The 17,366-nt window shown below is 48.3% G+C and overlaps 1 protein-coding gene across 1 annotated transcript in view; it reads left to right on the forward strand.

Annotated features, from left to right (window-relative positions):
- The window catches only part of WHRN (whirlin), a 136,372-nt gene that overhangs the window by 17,689 nt on the left and 101,317 nt on the right, over positions 1–17,366 (forward strand). The window contains exons 3-6 of the mRNA XM_055302225.1: positions 1,569–1,661; positions 2,457–2,530; positions 13,291–13,402; positions 14,290–14,412. Of these exons, the coding sequence (XP_055158200.1) occupies positions 1,569–1,661; positions 2,457–2,530; positions 13,291–13,402; positions 14,290–14,412 (402 nt within the window). The remainder of the gene's footprint in view (positions 1–1,568; positions 1,662–2,456; positions 2,531–13,290; positions 13,403–14,289; positions 14,413–17,366) is intronic.

Below are 17,366 nucleotides of genomic sequence, written 5' to 3' on the forward strand. Positions count from 1 at the left end.
GGAGGGGACAGGAATTTGCTTACAGATGCTGGAGGCTGGCGAGCTACCTGGCAAGTTCCAAGCAGCCTGTGCATGGCCCAAAGCTTGTACGTGGAAGTGGGGGACTGAAAGGAGCCCCTCGCTTCCCTCCCTCGGCAGGCAGCTCCTCCCCACCCATCGGGATGGAGAACAGGCTGCTGCTGAGTCGGCTTCGGGAGGCTGGGTGAGCTAACTGGAGGGTGGCACCCTCTCCCCGTCATCGTTCAGGCTGAGACCAGGCCCAGGAGAGGTGCCTCTCTTCAGCCTCTCCCATCTGCACCTTGGTTAAGCCCTGGACGTCTTACGTGATCTCGGAAAACGTGTCTGGTTCTCAGTTGGTTTCCTTAAAGAGAAAGTTACGGGGCTGGTTTTTACTATTGTTTCCAGTTGGCTCTGATGGCATGAGCTAACTCGGGGAGGGTTCCAGTGAGGATCCCGGGAGGCCGGGGGAGAGGTGCCTGGAGCACTAACGGGGGGCAGGGTGGAGGAAGGGGGCCCGCCCGGGCCTCTGGGCAGCCCCTACCTATGGCTTTCCAACCAGGCTGCTCTCTCCAACCAGAGAGCTTCGCCAGTATCGGGATTTACCCCCTTACCTCCTGACTCCGAACCTTGCAGAGGATGGGACCAGCAGCTCCACCTTTAGAAAGCTCTCCATGAAATTCTGGAGCAGCTGGTGTTGGGACCCAAGATCTGAGCCCACCCAGCATGCCGCTTGCTGACTGTCCCTTTCTAGCTGCTCCATGGCCTGCACCAGGCCAGCACGGGCCCCACTGGGAAAGGAAAGGATAGGCCTTCTGAAGCCAGGAATCTCTCAAAGCAATGGGGTCCAGAGCTCAGCCAGGTCCTCTGAGGGCAGCGGATCTCCGGCTGCCGGCTACCCCAAGGCCACTCAGCCTGCACACATGCGTTGCCCCGCACCGGCAGTCCCCTCTGAGAGGCACCAACCCCAGAGGCACAGGCCTATCAAGACCCTGCGTGGAAATCCATCTGCCATTTAGCTGGCGATACACATGAGACCCAGAGCACTGTACTTATTATCACTGGAGAAAAAAAAATTGAATGGGTTTTTGAATAACCACGGAATGGCTCGCACAGTGTGCAGGAATTCATTATCAAAGTTGGCTCCGCTCCTCGCAGACGTGCCTTTGGCACTCTCGGCTCTGAGATTTGCATTCCTAGATGGAGGAGAGGGCCGCAGACAGCAGGCAGCTGAGACGGTGTGGGCAAGGGAAGGCTTCAGAAGCGGCCCGGGGGTGGGGGGCTGGTTGCCTAGGAGAAAACCTCTATTAGCTGGAATTGTTTAGTTATAATGGCAGAGTCTATGTGGTCTCAGGGAGAAAAAAAAAAAAGGTATCTGTTAGCATTCGTGGAGTGGCCCAGAGTTATATCTGATTCGGTGTCGCAAGGAATCTTTCTCCGGCTCCTGATTCCGCTTTCCTCTGTGGGGTCTTCGGTCTTGGCCAGGCCCACCCAGCGTGGCGGCAGAGATGGTCACTGTGGCTCCGGGCGGATGGGCTACCGGCTTAGCCTCTCCATCCTCTCTGTCCTAGAACATCCAGCAAAAGACTGGAAGGGCCATCTCACTGGCAGGTGTGACATCTCGGAACAAAGCCCAGTGGCCAGGCCTGGTGCTGAGAGGTGAAGTGAGCTCCACTCAACCCATGTGAACTGGCAGGATGGCAAAGGCTTCTCAAGGGAAAATCGGGTGCTGTTATTCAAAGGGCGAGGGCGGATGCTAGGGAGGCACTTGGTGTCCTTCCCAGCCACAGAAGCAATGAAAAGCGCTGGCCCTGCCTTCTCCCATGTTCTATGCTCATTTTCTACTACAGATTTTTCTAGATTGTTATTTCTTTACTCTCCCCCACTGGTTTTGTGCTTTGGGGGAGCAGCCATGACTCCTATTATCCTGACACTAGTCGCTCAACATCTACTGTACAGCAGGTGCTTAATAAACCCTAGTAGAATGGTGTAAATAACACAGAACTGGGATTTTAAAATTCTGGAATTTTATCTTGATTCTGTCCCCAACTTGTATGTAAATTTGGAGGCAAGCCTTCTTCTCCTTGGGTCTCTTTCTGCTATACTAGGTGAGGGGTCAGCAAACTTTCTTTGTAGAGGGCCAGAGAGTAAATATGTTAGGTTATGTGGGCCACAGGGTTCCCAACTACTCAGCTCTGCCATTAAAACACAAGAGCAGAAAAAGGCCATATGTGAATGAACAGGCATTGCTGTGTTCCTATAGCATTTTATTTACAAAAACAGGCGGTGGCCCACATTTGGCATCTCTCTAATATGTGATTTTTTTCCCCTTTCCTTTCCCTATCGCTGTGTGGCAGTCCACTCAAAAATTCAGCAGCTTAAAATAACAGCAATCATTTATTTTGCCCATGAATCTGCAATCTGGGAGACTTGTCCGATATACCTCCTCTCTGCTCCAGGCAGTTGCAGCTGAGGAAGCTCCACGGAAGCTGGAGGAGCCACTTCCAAGACAGTTCGCTCACGTGGTTGGCAGGTGGGTGCTGGCTGTCCGCTGGGAACTCGCGTGGGGCAGGCGGCCGGGGGCTTGATACTGCTTCATGCGGGCTTCTTCATGGGGTTGCCTGGGCCCCAAAAGTTGTTCTCATCCAACAGTTGGGAAGTAGAAGCCGTCAGAGTCTCAAGACCTGAGTTCAGAAGCTGGCGCAGTGGTGGACTATTGGCCAAGTAGTCACAGAGCCCACCTGGATTCAGGGGGAGGACCCACAGTTGCCACCTCTCGCTAGGAGGAATGAACTGCAGGGAAAGAATTTGCCGCCATTTACAACCTACCATAGTGAACTCGAAGGGCCCTGCTAGCTCAGCTGTCCCGTGGCTTGAAGGCTTGGATTCCAGGAACAACTGTCCGATTCCCTAAACTGACTCTGTAAGAGCATCACCGTCCCCCATACCTGAATCCCTCAGGTCCTTCGACCTTCATAAGGTCCCTGCAAGCTGTCCCTCTTCTCCATCCCGGCCGCCACCGCTCAGAGCAGCCTGGATGTTGCAGTGGCCTCTTGGTTCCCGGTCTATCCACATCTGCTTCCAGAATTATCCTCCTAAAGCACTTCCTTGGTGCTCCCTAGTCAAAGTCGTCAGTGACTCCCCCTACCACCTTGGGTTCCACTTCCTTTTCCAGCCTTACTTCTGAATCCTTCTTTGAGGCTGAAAGGTCACATCCTTTACCTGAAATTTCTAATTCCTTCTTCCACCCTTCTTGCTCCTGAAATGTAACCCAGCCTTTTAGAGCCAATTTCCAAAAACCCCTTGATGCTTTTCCTAAGTCTTAGACTCTAATTGTATGGTTCTTGTACGGCACGGGGCCTTCACCATCTAGTCCTCGTCTACTGGTCTCTTTGTTGCTGTCAAATCTATGTCCTTTGGATGAGTTTCCCGCATCCCATTATATCACATATACTTCAGTCACTCTGAATTATTTAGGATCCCTGAAAAGATCGAGCCTTTTGTAGTCCTGGGACCTTGGCCTGTGTTCTTTCCTCCCCCTACAATGCCCTCCTTGCCCTGTCTAGTTGAAACTCAGCTCTAATGCCACCACCTCCATGAAGCCTTCCCTCAATCCCTTCCTCCCCCACAACTGGTTAGGACGCCCTTACTCTGCACCCAGGGACCCCAGTGTTTCCCTTGACCATAGCAGCTATCACCCTGTGCTCATGACACCTTCACAAAAATGTCTGTTTTCTACTAGACTTTGCTGTCTTAGAGGGCAGAAATTTAGGCTTTTTTTTTCTCTAGCAATGCCAATGCCTGGCACAGAGCCTGGCATATAGTTGGCATTCAGCAAGTGTTTATTGGATGGATAAATGTTTGCTCATTACTTTTTAGGCAATTTTGAACAACAGAATAATAGACATTTAAAGTCCAATAACACGCTGGGGAAAAAAAAACCCAAACAGTTGTTAAAGACATGATAAAGAGCTCATATATCTATATTACAAAGATCCTTTATAAGCCAATGAGGAAAAACTTAACCTCTGGAGAACACTATGCTAACAACACAAAGTAGGAAAAAATAAGCACAAATGGCCAATAGGCACATGGAAAAAATGTCCAACAAAGCCTTACAAATTAAACATTATCCCATTTTATGTTTCATATTAGTAAACACGAAAAGTGGCAATAGGTGGTTGGAATGAGGTTGTGCGGAAGGGAGCACTTTGATCCACTGCTAGTAGAGCACCTTAGGCTCATTTTCACATGCTCTAAACATCTTTCACATGTGCAGCCCCTCCTAAGCCACCATTCTGCTCCGAGAATTTTAATTCCAAGGAGTTAATTGGTAATACATGTGCATCTTCGCACCCAGGTCCCATTAATTCCTCAGTATTTTCGGATTGATCGCTCTGCCTCTGAGAACAGACTGACACTACAGTCGCAGGGGCTGACAGTATTTACCGCTCATGGAATCGTACCAATTTAGGGCCAAGAGCAGAAACTCCCCTAGTTTGGTGGTGGTCCAGTTATTGGACAGCAGCTTGGGGGAAGTATTTCTAGGGTTGCTATAATGAAGCTGGTCATGATTTATATAGGGTCAACAAGTTCCATCATCTGCTGTGCCAGTTGGAAAACACCCAGCAATTACTTGAAAGATCACTTTGGGAGGGCAATCCTGGCTTGGCAACTAGAAAAGAAAAGTATTTATTGAGCACCTTCTATGTGCCAAGAAGTTACTCCCATGACTTCATTGTAGCTCTTCTTGGGCAGCCATGATTGTCCTGTTTTACCGATAGAAAGACTAAGATACAGTGTTAAGGAGGAAAACTAACATATGAACCAGGCATGCCCCACTCCACAAGAATTGCCCCTAAATTGCTATGTCCTTAAGAATTCAGCGCTTGGACATGCCGTTCATTGTTTATGCAAAGGAGATTGAGCATAGCTATTCTGGTCCTTCTCCATAAAATTGCGTTGAGTGAAATATTGTACAACACCCAGACACCCACGTTCCGTAGCCTCAAATCATCTCCCAGGTACATAATAATAGCCTATCATTCAAACGGGGAGGAAATAATCCAATTCTGAGCAGGAAGGGTGGAACAGGCTACTGAATGGATTCTCGCTTGGGCCATTTTCTTTTTTTTTTTTTAATTTTTTTTATTTATTTATGATAGTCACACACAGAGAGAGAGAGGCAGAGACACAGGCAGAGGGAGAAGCAGGCTCCATGCACCGGGATCCCGACGTGGGATTCGATCCCGGGTCTCCAGGATCACGCCCTGGGCCAAAGGCAGGCGCCAAACCGCTGCGCCACCCAGGGATCCCAGGGCATTTTCTTTAAAACAAGTTCTAAATCAAGGTACCTGAACATATTGTGATAATTGACTGGGGACAGACTGCCCTGCCCTGGCAGCTTGGAAGGTCCTCTGAAATTATCCCTTTTTGCACATTCTTTTTTTTTTTTAAGAAAATAATAAAATTTATTTTATTTTTTTAAAAAGATTGTATTTATTGATTCATGAGACACACAGAGAGAGGCAAAGACACAGGCAGAGGGAGAACCAGGCTCCATGCAGGGAACCCAATGTGGGACTCGATCCCAGGACACCAGGGTCATGCCCTGGACCGAAGGCAGACGCTCAGCCGCTGAGCCACCCAGGGATCCCTTTTTTGCACATTCTGTAAAATAAACATGCAAGCCCCAATGTGCATTTGCATCCACACCATAAGCAAACAATGATTATTTGGCTGATGCCTCACACCTCCACCCGAGCCACATGTGTTGGTTTTTCTGGCCTCTGAGGGGATCTATGGTGGATGTTCTCGGACTGCACTGAGGTCTAGGACTGGGGTCTGCAGCAAAGAGGAGGGCAAGGAACCATTAGACTAGTTAGAAATGACTTAGGGGGTCTTTTGTTTTATTGTTAGTATTGTTTGGGGGGATCAGTTCAATTCTCTGTTAAACTTTCCAAAAATACTTGGGTTTGGTTTGTTGGAGGTTCAACAAGTACATGTAATTCAATTTGGAACTTTTAAAATTTGTTTAGGTTTGTTTTTGCTTGCTTTGAGTTCAAACACCTGCTTCAGGGATGCCTGGGTGGCTCAGCGGTTGGGCATCTGCCTTCGGCTCAGGGTGTGATCCCGGGTCCTGGGATCGAGTCCCTCATTGGACTCCTTGCACGGAGCCTGCTTCTCTCTCTGCCTGTGTCTCTGCCTCTCTCTGTGTATCTTTCATGAATAAATAAATAAAATCTTTTTAAAAATACCTGCTTCAAAGGTCTGATGAAATGAAATATAAAATAATACACAGACAGACACCCAGCAATAAAGCCAGGCAATATCGTTGTAGCTATTCTTGATAAAATTTAATGGTACCACTCACATCATCTGTCTTCTTTTATCTTCTTGGTATCCCTGCCAATCCCCACTCTAGAGATGGGGAGTTTATTGTAAAAAGTAGTTAACTGACTTGTGGCTTGTCTGACATATCCAGTGGTTCTCAGTCTCCTTGTGGGAGAAGATGCCTTTGAAAACTGGAGTTTGGGGCAGGTCACCTGGAGGGAAAATACTTAAAATGCAGTAATTATGGTATAGTGGCTGCCAGAGTGGGAAGCCATTAAAGGATGCCTTAAGGACTGCTTCCTGGAAGGCACCCCCACCCCTCAACCATGCCCTTCACCACCTACACTCCTATAGTGCCCTGACCAGGCCCCGTATCTAGCCCTGCATTGTCCCATATGGCAGCCACTAGCCACATGCCACCAATGAGCACTTGAGATGCAGCCGTTCTGAACTGAGATGTGCTGTAAGTGTAACGTACACACAGGGTTTTGAAAATGTAGTACAAGGAAGGAAAGTTGGGATCCCTGGGGGGCGCAGCGGTTTGGGGCCTGCCTTTGGCCCAGGGCGCGATCCTGGAGACCCGGGATCGAATCCCACATCAGGCTCCCGGTGCATGGAGCCTGCTTCTCCCTCTGCCTATGTCTCTGCCTCTCTCTCTATCTCTCTGTGACTATCATAAATAAATAAAATTAAAAATAAATAAATATTCAAATTTCTAAAAAAAAAAACAAGGAAGGAAAGGTAACATATCTCAACATTTTTTTTTCTTTTGTTTCCATGTTGAAAGAACACTCTGAATATATTCGGTTAAATAAAATGTCTTACAAAAATTCATTTCACCTGTTTCTTTTAACTTCTTTTAACCAGAAAAGTTAAAATTACGTTACCAGAAAAGTTAGCTACCAGAAAAGTTAAAATTACGTATATTGTTCACGTTCTATTTCTATCGGACCGTGCTGCTCTAGAGTTCAAGTTCTCCCATGTTCCGGAAAATACAGAAAAACACCTCATTAGAGCCGGCTTGATGTTGCCCTTTGCTTTTTACCTGTAACAGGGCAGCGCAAGGGACATGGTTCCTGAAAGATCTCACGTGATTTAAGACAAACCCTGAGCAAGGAAAATGGGTACTGCCGCTTACCTGCTTAAGCCATAAATCAGGAGCATAAGCCCAGAATACAAACCTCCCTTTCCAGCTTGGAAATCATTCTTTCCACAGTGCGTTTTTTTTTTATTTCAATTTAGGGGAATTTGCATCATTTCAAATTTTGCATGCAGTATGAGAGCTTAATGGATATGTTTTATATCACAACGTTTAGAGTTCACAAAATCCAGATTCGCTTGGAGTACAGAGCATGTCCTGCTCTGCCCTGCATCTTACAACCACTCAGGGTTTGGTGGACGGAGGATACAGAGTAGCATCCTTTCTCAGGATGCTAGGTAAAACGTTTCTACATAGTGATTAAAGCTTCGCCCCAGGCAGGTAGAGACAATCCAGTGGCTGAGAAATGCTGAATTAGTCAGGACAGGGGCAGGGCAGGCCACAGGGCAGGGATGCCTTCTCACCCTCCACCTCGTGTATGATAGCAGCAGCCTTCTGAGTGTGAGCTTAGCACCCCCGAGGGGAAGGGACCTCAGAAGTCTCAGGGTGGGCCCTCCACCCCATGCAGGAGGCTCATTTGCACAAGGCTTGATGGTTGCAGCCATCTGGCTTCCGCTGGAACCTCTCTCTCGTAATGGAAAGCCCTCTCTCACTCCAAAGACCCAGGTGGTTAGGTTTGGGGGTTTGTTTTTTAACAGCTCTGGCTGTATAAAGTTCATGCTTGTGATGAAAAATGTGGTCAGGTGTTCACTCTGCGGTGAACTAAATGAGATCTAGACTTCAAAGCAACCCCCTTCCCCCAACAAGGATGAGTTTGAATGCAGCCTTAGCTATTTACATTTTTGCACTCCTCGGAACCAATTTCAGCACCAGTTGCTTCATCTAAAAAAAAAAAAAAAAAAGAAAGAAAGAAAGGGGGGGGGATGCAGAGAGAAGGCTGAGGTACCTGTGCTGCTGTAAAGAGATGGGAGAGGGGCGGGGGAGGGCTCTCGGGATGCTAAGTGCTGCGCGTGCTGGTCCAGAGTCCCTACGTCCTTAAAACAGTCAGGGGCCGCCTTCCCAGTGCCCAGCAAGCTCCTGCTCTCTCGGAGATGAAGATGCCTCGGCTATCACTCAGCCCCGCTCCCGCCCAGGCATTTACACACTGATTTGTTCCCGTGTTTCCACGTGCAGACGGTGGCGGGCAGCTGAGTAACGATCCGTGGGTGAGGACCGATCCAGGGTGGCCTTTGGGCATCGAGGAACAGGTGCAGCATGGGAGGAGGTGACCCAGAGTCCCGTGAGGGAGCAGAGGCTCTGCAAAAACAGAATGAGACAGAAAGACCACTTGATTTGGAGTCAGCCAGACGTGAGTATAAATCCTAGCTCTGTCCCTTGCCCGCCGTGTGGCCCGGAGGAGGCCCGTCGTCGCTTTGCTTCTCCTGCTTCTATAAAATGGGACCAACAATCTCTCCCTCGCCACGTAGAGCGGTAGGTAAGGGCTCAGCATCCGGAGCCAGGCTGCAATTCATTAGCTGTCTGACCTTTGGAAACTCGTCTTGGGGCAGATTTGTGGAGGCACGATTGACATCTAAGAAGCCTCACATGCTGGCAGCGTACAGCTTTACGAGGTTGGACCCGCACAAACACGGGAAACTGTCCCCACAGCCGAGGCGACGAACACGTGTGTCCCCCGCCAGTCAAGCTTCGTGGTGCTGCCCCCACTCCCGGGCTCTCACCTCCAGGAAACCACGGCCACAGACCAGGCTGCATTTTCTTTGTTTAGTTTCAAATAGTTCCTATTGCAATGTCACCAAGTCCACCGATCTCGGACATCTAATGTCCCAGGAATCTCCCCTGATATGTGTTTACCTCTGACAGGGCAGTTTTCATCTCTAGAACCTCAGTTTGGGTATTTTGGTTTTTAAAAATATCTTCCTTGTACTTTTTTTTTTTTTAAAGAGAGAGAGAGCAGGGTGGTGGGGAGGGAGAAAGAGAATCTTAAACAGGCTCTGAGCCCAGGATCAACCCTGAGATCACCACCCTGAGACCAAGGTCTGGGCCAAATCAAGAGCCCGATGCTTGAAACCAATTGAGCCATCCAGGCTCCCTCTTCCTTGCATCTATTTACCATGTCTGATCTTCCTCTGGCTTCCAGAACATATGAAATGATGTTATAATGCCTGTTTTCCTGTTCTTATCTGCTAATTCTATCATCGGTGTCATTTCTGGGTCAGGTGTGATTGATTTTTCTGCTTATTTTGCTGCTCTTGCTGGCTGGTCATTTCTTTCCTGGATGCCAGACACTGTACATTTTACCTGGTTGCGTGCTGGACATCATTGTCGGAAACAAACAAAAACAGATGTGAACAGATCCCATTTTCATTTAGTACACTTCTTACCAGCAATGATACAATGTACAGCCTTTTTTTGGTTTTGTTTTTATATTCTACCTTTTTACACATTTAGTCCGTCCACTTAAACATTTTCTCTGGCCAGGCCACAGTTACCTATTTCTAAAATGTAGCTGTTTTTCTGGAATGTGGTTCTGTTCCTTGGAAGCAGGTTTGTTTGTTTGTTTGTTTTTCTTTTTTGTTCCCCCCACCCCACCCCCCGGAAGCAGTTTGATCCTTTGAGGGCTTCCTTTTGGGCTTCCCTGGCAGGGCCAGAGTAGTATCAGGTGCTAATTCTCCGCACTACCGAGGCAATGCCCTTCCCAGGCCTCTAACCGACCCCACATCATGAGAGTTTCCCACGCTGGCCATGGGGAACAGGCACTAGTCCCATCCCGGGGGAGCTCTCAGCAAGCAGTATTTCCTCTTACTCTCTTGGGCGGATCTTTCCTTGGACTCAGTTTCTTCACATTCAAGCAGTGATCGGTGAACCGGATACTCATGAATGACCCTTTGCAGAGAGCTCGAGGCCTCTGTCCTCGAAGCTCCCCTCCCTCTGGTGCTCTGCCCTGCAAACCCAAGGCACCCTGACTCCCTTGGACTCCCAGTGCTGCTGGAGTCCTCAACTCAAGAATGTGCTAGATTCCCTGGAACTGCACCTCGGAGTGGAAACTCCCCAGGCACTAAGCTGGAGCCTGCCTAAGGTTCGCCTCATTTGCTTCCCATCTCTCAGGGCTCACTGTCCTTCGCTCACCGATAGCCGCCGTCCTGAGAGCTGTCGTTTGCTTTTCCAGTTATTTCAAGGAGAGCAAATCCGATGCCTGCCTGCTATTCCAGTTTGGCCAGAAATAGACGCCAGGAGAGTTACGTATTTAAATTCCCTGTGACTCCATTTCCTCACCTATAAAATGAGACTAAGAATAGTGCCTATGTCACAGAGCTGTGTCAGGATCAAAGGCACGAATACTGGAATCTAATGCATAATAATTGCTCAGTAGGTAGAAGCTGTCCCTTGTTGCTGCTACGATTCCTGTTGTTGTTGTTTATTGTTAGTATCATAGGATCTGGGATCTACCTGTGAAACTCCTGAATTTTCGCTCCCAAGCTCAGTGCTTGACACTTCATTGGTATTAAATATTTGTGCCTTTAGAATTCTAACCCAGACCTCTCCAGCAGATAACTACTCATCCTCTTACTTTGGAGCCAGCTAAGAATGACCTTTGAGATCTTTAACAGCCATAATTTCTATGCCTCAGAGATCTAATTGATATTCTCATCGAGCAAATTAGCATTTGCAGCAAACATACTTCACTCCAGATTTATTATGCTCCCTAAATTAATGTAACAAGGATATTCTGAAGAGCAAACCAGAGTTTAATTCATAGGAGTCTGGAGGTCAGTGTCTGAGTTAACTGGAAGAATTCAAGGCAGGAAAGAGAAAGCCGCTTTCTCTTGCCCATCTGGGCAAATGGGACAGAAAACTCGGTTCTCAAAAAAAGGAAACAGGCTATTTGGGATACGCAGTTGAATCAAAAAGATATAGTGCCCATCTGGGCAAATGGGGCAGAGAACTCGGTTCTCAAAAAAAGGGAAATGAGCTATTTGGGATATGCAATTGAATCAAAAGATATAGTGAGCCCAGCCCCACAGTGCCCCTCATCTCCCACTCCTGGCTCTCAGACGGCCTCCTTCGGTGCCATGTGGTTGGTGTCAGATGTGATGCTCATGACTCGTCATGGGCCAGACATGCGACTGGGTCATCCTGGAAGCCTGGGGAAAGCCAGCACGGGAGGCAGGTCACAATGTGTCACCTGAATAAGAAGGATGTGCTCCAGGGCAGCGTCCGACAGTCTCTATCTCATTCTTCCCCTGAGACCTCTCCCACCACCTGCTTCCCAGACCAGAAATAGAGTCTGCTCGTGCTTTTCCATCTGCCCAGGTGGTGCGGAGACTTCCGGCTCTGTGGCTTACTAATCCCCCAGACACTCTCCTACGAGCCAGGAGCCCCCTGGTATTGCTTTATCTTGTGTAAGAAAAGCAACTTTATGTCATAGGAACTAAAACCCATATGCCCGAATCAGCGATGACGACGGCTACGCTGGTTTCTCATAATGGTACGTGCAGTTCATTAACAAACTGGCAGTTGCCCTTTTTTCCATCTCTAAAAGCAAGATAATCACGAACAGATTTTTCACAAATATCTATGCACTAAAAAGGATGAAATCAGGTCCCAAAGGGTGGATTAGAGTTCATGGGTTATGAAAGAATCCATGATACTCGGGGATCACGTCTGCCCTCAAACCGAGAGCCATGGTTTAGGGCTTGCATCGACTCTTTTATTCAACAGTTATTAAGAAAAGATCTGAGATCATCTAGTCTCAGGGGGATGTGGTTCAATAAGGGTCATAAGACAAAGACATAAATGATCAGAACTCAGGGTAGGAAATGCTTAGGGCTTGGAAGTTCATCGCCTAGTAGTTAAGATTTAGAACTTTGGAGTCATACCTCCTGGGTTGAACCTACTGGTTGTGTCTTTGACTAGCTGCGTGTCCTTGGGCAAGTCGTTTTATTTCCTGACCCACTGTATTTCCCACTGGTCTCCTCTTTGGTAAATTGGAGATAGGAGAGCAGTTGCGTGAATCAAACAAGGTGAGGTATGTAAGGTAGTTAGATCATTGCTCGGGGTCAGTTACCTCATATTATTAATTGCTTTCCCAGGCCAAAGGAGGAGTAGATCCTAAACAGTTTCCCACAGAGGGTGGCAATCACTTTGGTGGCTCCCTGGCCTGGGAGAGAGGGTGGGGTTGGGAAACTAGAACATTCTGTTCCTACTCCGCGCAGACCACAGATTTTTTTTTTTAGATTTATTTATTTATTCATTTTAATTCGTGAGAGACACAGAGAGAGAGGCAGCGACACAGGCAGAGGGAGAAGCAGGCTCCCCACGGGGAACCCGATGTGGGACTCGATCCCAAGACCCTGGGGTCACAACGGGAGCCAAAGGCAGATGCTCAATGCACTGAGCCCCCCAAGGCGTCTCGCAGACCACAGGTTTCAAGATAAATTCAGATTGATTCTACTTCCATCTGAAGGCCAGAGCAGCCTCGGTGTGGGCTACATAAGTTCTGTGTCCACTGATTTTCTTGCCTCATGCTCCTTATGCTCGGAGCTTGAACTCCCACCCGATATGCTAAGATGTCCTATCTCTGGGTGATGCAGCTTGTCCCAAACAGAATGTTCCCCTCTCTGTGGCTGCAAACTCACTTATGAATGGCATCATCTTTCCAGGGATTGAAGATGGAAAGATTACTGACACCCTCAGAAGCTCATTTTTCTCCTTTCCGGCGCCCTGTGTTGTTCACCATCCTGCCCATTGCCCCATTCTGATCCCATACAATCAAGCCTTGTCCATTTGACGGGTTAAGTATTTCCTGAATCCACGCACACAGCCATGGCCCTCTCCAGGTCGTCACCCCCTTCTCCTGACAGGCTGCAGCAGCCTCCCGCCAACCCTGGTGTCTCGGCTGTGGCCTTGCCCGATGTCCACCCATTCTCCTCTCTGGTGAGGCTGAATGAAATCCACCTGCGGGTCTTTCCTGCTGTGAGTCTTCCATGACTCTCCATACAACCTCCATACAATGATCTCAAGTTTGCTTGGGGCCGCCATATGCTTAGTTAGAAATCCTACTTTCTAGTTTTCCTGGAAGCTTGTGACCAGGTTCTGGTCAAGGAGATGTAAACAAAAATCTATGGGCTGGGCTTCTAGGGAAGCCGTATTTTCCTGATTAAAAGGAAGGAATTCAACTGGTACAATGCAACTTTTTCTCTTCCCTGTTCCTGTCTGGTACCTGGGCAGATGCCTGTGGGAAGAGTCATCCTGATTGATCCCAAGAAGATGAAAGTCATCCCCTAAGGTTGGTGGAGCAGGAAGCTAGAGGAAGCCTGTTTGCCCAATGAGTTCCTGGACCAGCCACAGTCACCCGGGACCGCCCAGCTCCCGATTTCTTGTGACACAAGAAAGAGAAATCTCTGTTCGGTTGAGTAACCGCATTTTGGTTCCTGTCACTAAAGTCCGCCTCGGCCTTAACTGATGTACCCTCTCCCATCATCTAGAGCTGCAGTTTGCTAACTTTTGTGAGCATCCAAATTGGCACCTGATACAAATTCAGGGTGGGAACCTCACCCCAACAGATTCTAGTCTACGCGGATCTGCAGGGGGGTCTGCAACCGGTATCTACTGATGTGTCATGTAGGCCAATGAGAAAAGCACCAAATCCTGGAACTTACACTTAGATGGTTAAGGAAGGAAACATACAAATGCTGTGTTTATGAGGGATTTTAAGAACTGGCCTCTATAACTTCTCTGGTCTCATCTCTGGCCATTCCCACTGCTGTACTTGCCCAGAACCTTCCATTTGGTGACTTGACTTGTGCCGTTTCCATGTCTATGAAGCTCTTTCCGCCTTTCTGGCCCTGGGCCTTTCCCAGACCACAAGATGTAGCTTAGGTATCACCTCACCCGGGGAGTCCTCCAGGAACACTCAGATTGTGCTTTTTGTTGACCACCGAGGAGCCCTTGAAAAGTTCCGGATGGAGAGAATGTTCCAGAAGGTGGGGAAGGGAGGAATGGAATGATGTGTTTGTGTGGTCAGATTTACATGCCCATCTGCTCTCACTGCTTTGGCTTGAATGGAGGTAGGAGGGCGGAGACTGTAAACTGTATTGGTTTTTGTTTCGGCCCTTCATTTATAATAACTCCTAGAGACTGGGATCTGCAGCCAGAGTGAACGCGTGCCTCAGAAAATTATTAATTTTAGTGGGCTGTTCTCTCCTTTTCACTTTTCATTTACATTTTGAGAGTTAGAGTCAACACCAAGCATAATAGAAGCAATCAGATAGGCTCCAGTGGAAACCAGGAACATCTAATTAAATCCTTATATTTGCAGGTCTGGTTCTCAAGGGAGGAAAAAAACATGTGACTGGCTTGATATTTATAGAGTGCATTCATTCATTCAATATGCATTCACTCATTTATTCACTCTCTCTGCACTGACAAGATTCTCTTGGTTACAAATAAAAGAAACAGAACTCAAGCTGTGTTAAGTCAGACAAAAGAAATTCACTGGCTCCTGTACTTGGACAGTCCAAGAATTCAACTGGCTTCCCACACTGGGGGCTTAAATTATGGCCCCAAATGTGTCCTCCTCTTCTGTTCCTTCTTCCTCTCTCCTCATTTTCCTTCTTCCTTTCTGCTGCCTCTCCTCTTCCCATCGTTCGGTCAGGCTCTTTCCTTGTGGCAAGTAAAGGAGCCTCCAGCAACTTCAAATAAACATCCCGACAGGTTAGCACAAATGTTATCCACTGCTAGAACCAACCAAAAAATCCCAAGGTGAACTCTAATCTGTCTTGTGTTATATGTCTCTACCTGAAGCTGATTTCTGTGGCCAAAAGTTTGGAATAGTCTGATTAGCTTGGGCTGGGATACATGCCCAGGGTAGAGAATGTGAAGGGTCAAGTTCAACCCCACCTATCACAGGGAATGTGTACAGGATACTGAAGAGACATAACCACAAATCCCACAATCCCATCCATCCAACAGTCCATCTATCCACCCATCCATCCTTCCATCCATCCACTCATCCAATCATCCATCCACCACCTATCCTCCCATTCAACCACCCATCCGACCATCTATCCACCACCCATCCTTCCATCTTCCATCCATCCATTTGTCCATCTTACAAGCATTTTTAGAGCTTTTTCTATGCTTGGCACCGTACAGGCACTCATGTCAGATCATCTACCACACAGCTACTGGGCAGGATGAGGACTTAGCTAGCACAAAGCTTAGCCCAAAGTAGTGTTTGAGTAAGTGTTTGAATGGATCAATAGATGACCTGAATCTTAAGTCTGGGTCCCTAGGATGATAATGCCCCTGTTGTAAAATGAGAATATGGGCCTGAAAAGTGGCTCTGGGGTGAATGGAGCTATGCCAGGCAGAGTGCTTGATTGAACCTCACGATTGATGGTTCACTTCCTCTCCCCTGATTGCAGGAGCGCCAGGCAAGGATGGGAATTCTCTGCTGTTCTACACTGTCAGTCTCAGAGACCGGGGATGGAGGCAATTATTCTGAGCCATCAAATGAATAAATATTTTGGAATGAGAGTCAGCAGGGAGATGTGATGGGATTTAAATGCTGATACAATATGCCGGGCTGCTTTCAGGAGCCCTTAGTCAGCGGGCAGAGCTGGGATTGGGCAGGCAAGAGTCCCCCAGCCAGGGCACTAGCATACCAGTAACTCGGGTCCTCATTCCCTTCCCCTCTCTCAGGGGATGCTCCCAGGGAAGGGAAGGACACTCTGCCCTGCTGTCGTTTTGCCTCTATGTCCACCAGCATTTGGATCATGTCAGTGGGCGCTCGGTCTCTCCACCAGTGATGGGAAGTCTCCTGGTGACGGAGACATAGACTTTGCTGCAACAAAATCCCCTTCTAAGCTTGCCACCCAGCATTAAATAAACATTAGCCCCACGGGTTGAGCGGGGTCGAAGCTCAGAGTTGGTTGTAGAATAGGATTTTTATGAGCATTCTCAATTTTCAGTGAATTCATTTTTTTGCTGGATCGTTAATTCACTCATAAATTTCTTTCTGCCTTCATTCATTCACCCAGCAATCATCGGTGAGGTGAATTATTAATGCTGCACCCAGATTCCTTCTTATTGTTTCTGTGCCCTACACCGGCTTCTTAGGTGGGCCTTCCCTTCCAGCAGCCCACATCTGTGACTCTTACCAACCCTGCCCTTGGGGATGTACGTCCTCCCCATTCCCAGGGTGCCTTGAACCAATGACTGCAACTTATATTCCAGCGGCCCATAGGATTGGGCCGTAGCTGCCTGGGAGAGATTTTGTCTGAAGTCACATTCCTGCCCAGAAGGCTGGGGCTAGGGTGAAGCAAGTGACATAATGGGGCACCAAATTTAAGGGGACACTCACTCTGAGATTCGTGCACCAACGTCCACAGTTTTGCATCCTGGGTGCCTCACGCAGCTCCCCAGGCTCTCGCTCTCCTCCCCTTCCCTGTTGCATCCCCGACTCCCCTACGGAGCCCCCCTGGGAGTGCTTCATGATACCTGGTGTCCGCACAGCTGCGCTCGGGCTCTGTTCACGGCAACTTGGCCAAGTCCACTAAGCGCCGTGTGCTGGAAACTGTCCTGTCTGCAGAGAAAGGCACGGGACATGGTCTCTGCCCTCCCAGAGCTCGCATTTCCGGGGGGACCACGTGGGGCAAGGCCCCCTCTTCGCAAATAACCCTGCTACCTCTGGGTACAGTCCTGAGGAAGGGAGAAGCCCGCCCGGGCGCGCCGTGTACCGGCTTCAGCTGCCTGGTTACTTAGAGCTGCCCCAGGCTGCTGCTTTGAGGAGGATCACAGCATCGGGAAGATTAAAACACTTTTTAAAATAATTGGTTTTGTACAGTCAATTGCTGCACACGTCCTCGGATTTGCATGCTTTAAAGGCAAAGAGATTTGTTCTTAATTAACTCATCTTGCAGTACTTGGATGTGAG

This window comes from Nyctereutes procyonoides, unplaced genomic scaffold (assembly GCF_905146905.1).
Source record: "Nyctereutes procyonoides isolate TBG_1078 unplaced genomic scaffold, NYPRO_anot_genome, whole genome shotgun sequence".
In the NCBI taxonomy this organism is placed as follows: Eukaryota; Metazoa; Chordata; class Mammalia; order Carnivora; family Canidae; genus Nyctereutes; species Nyctereutes procyonoides.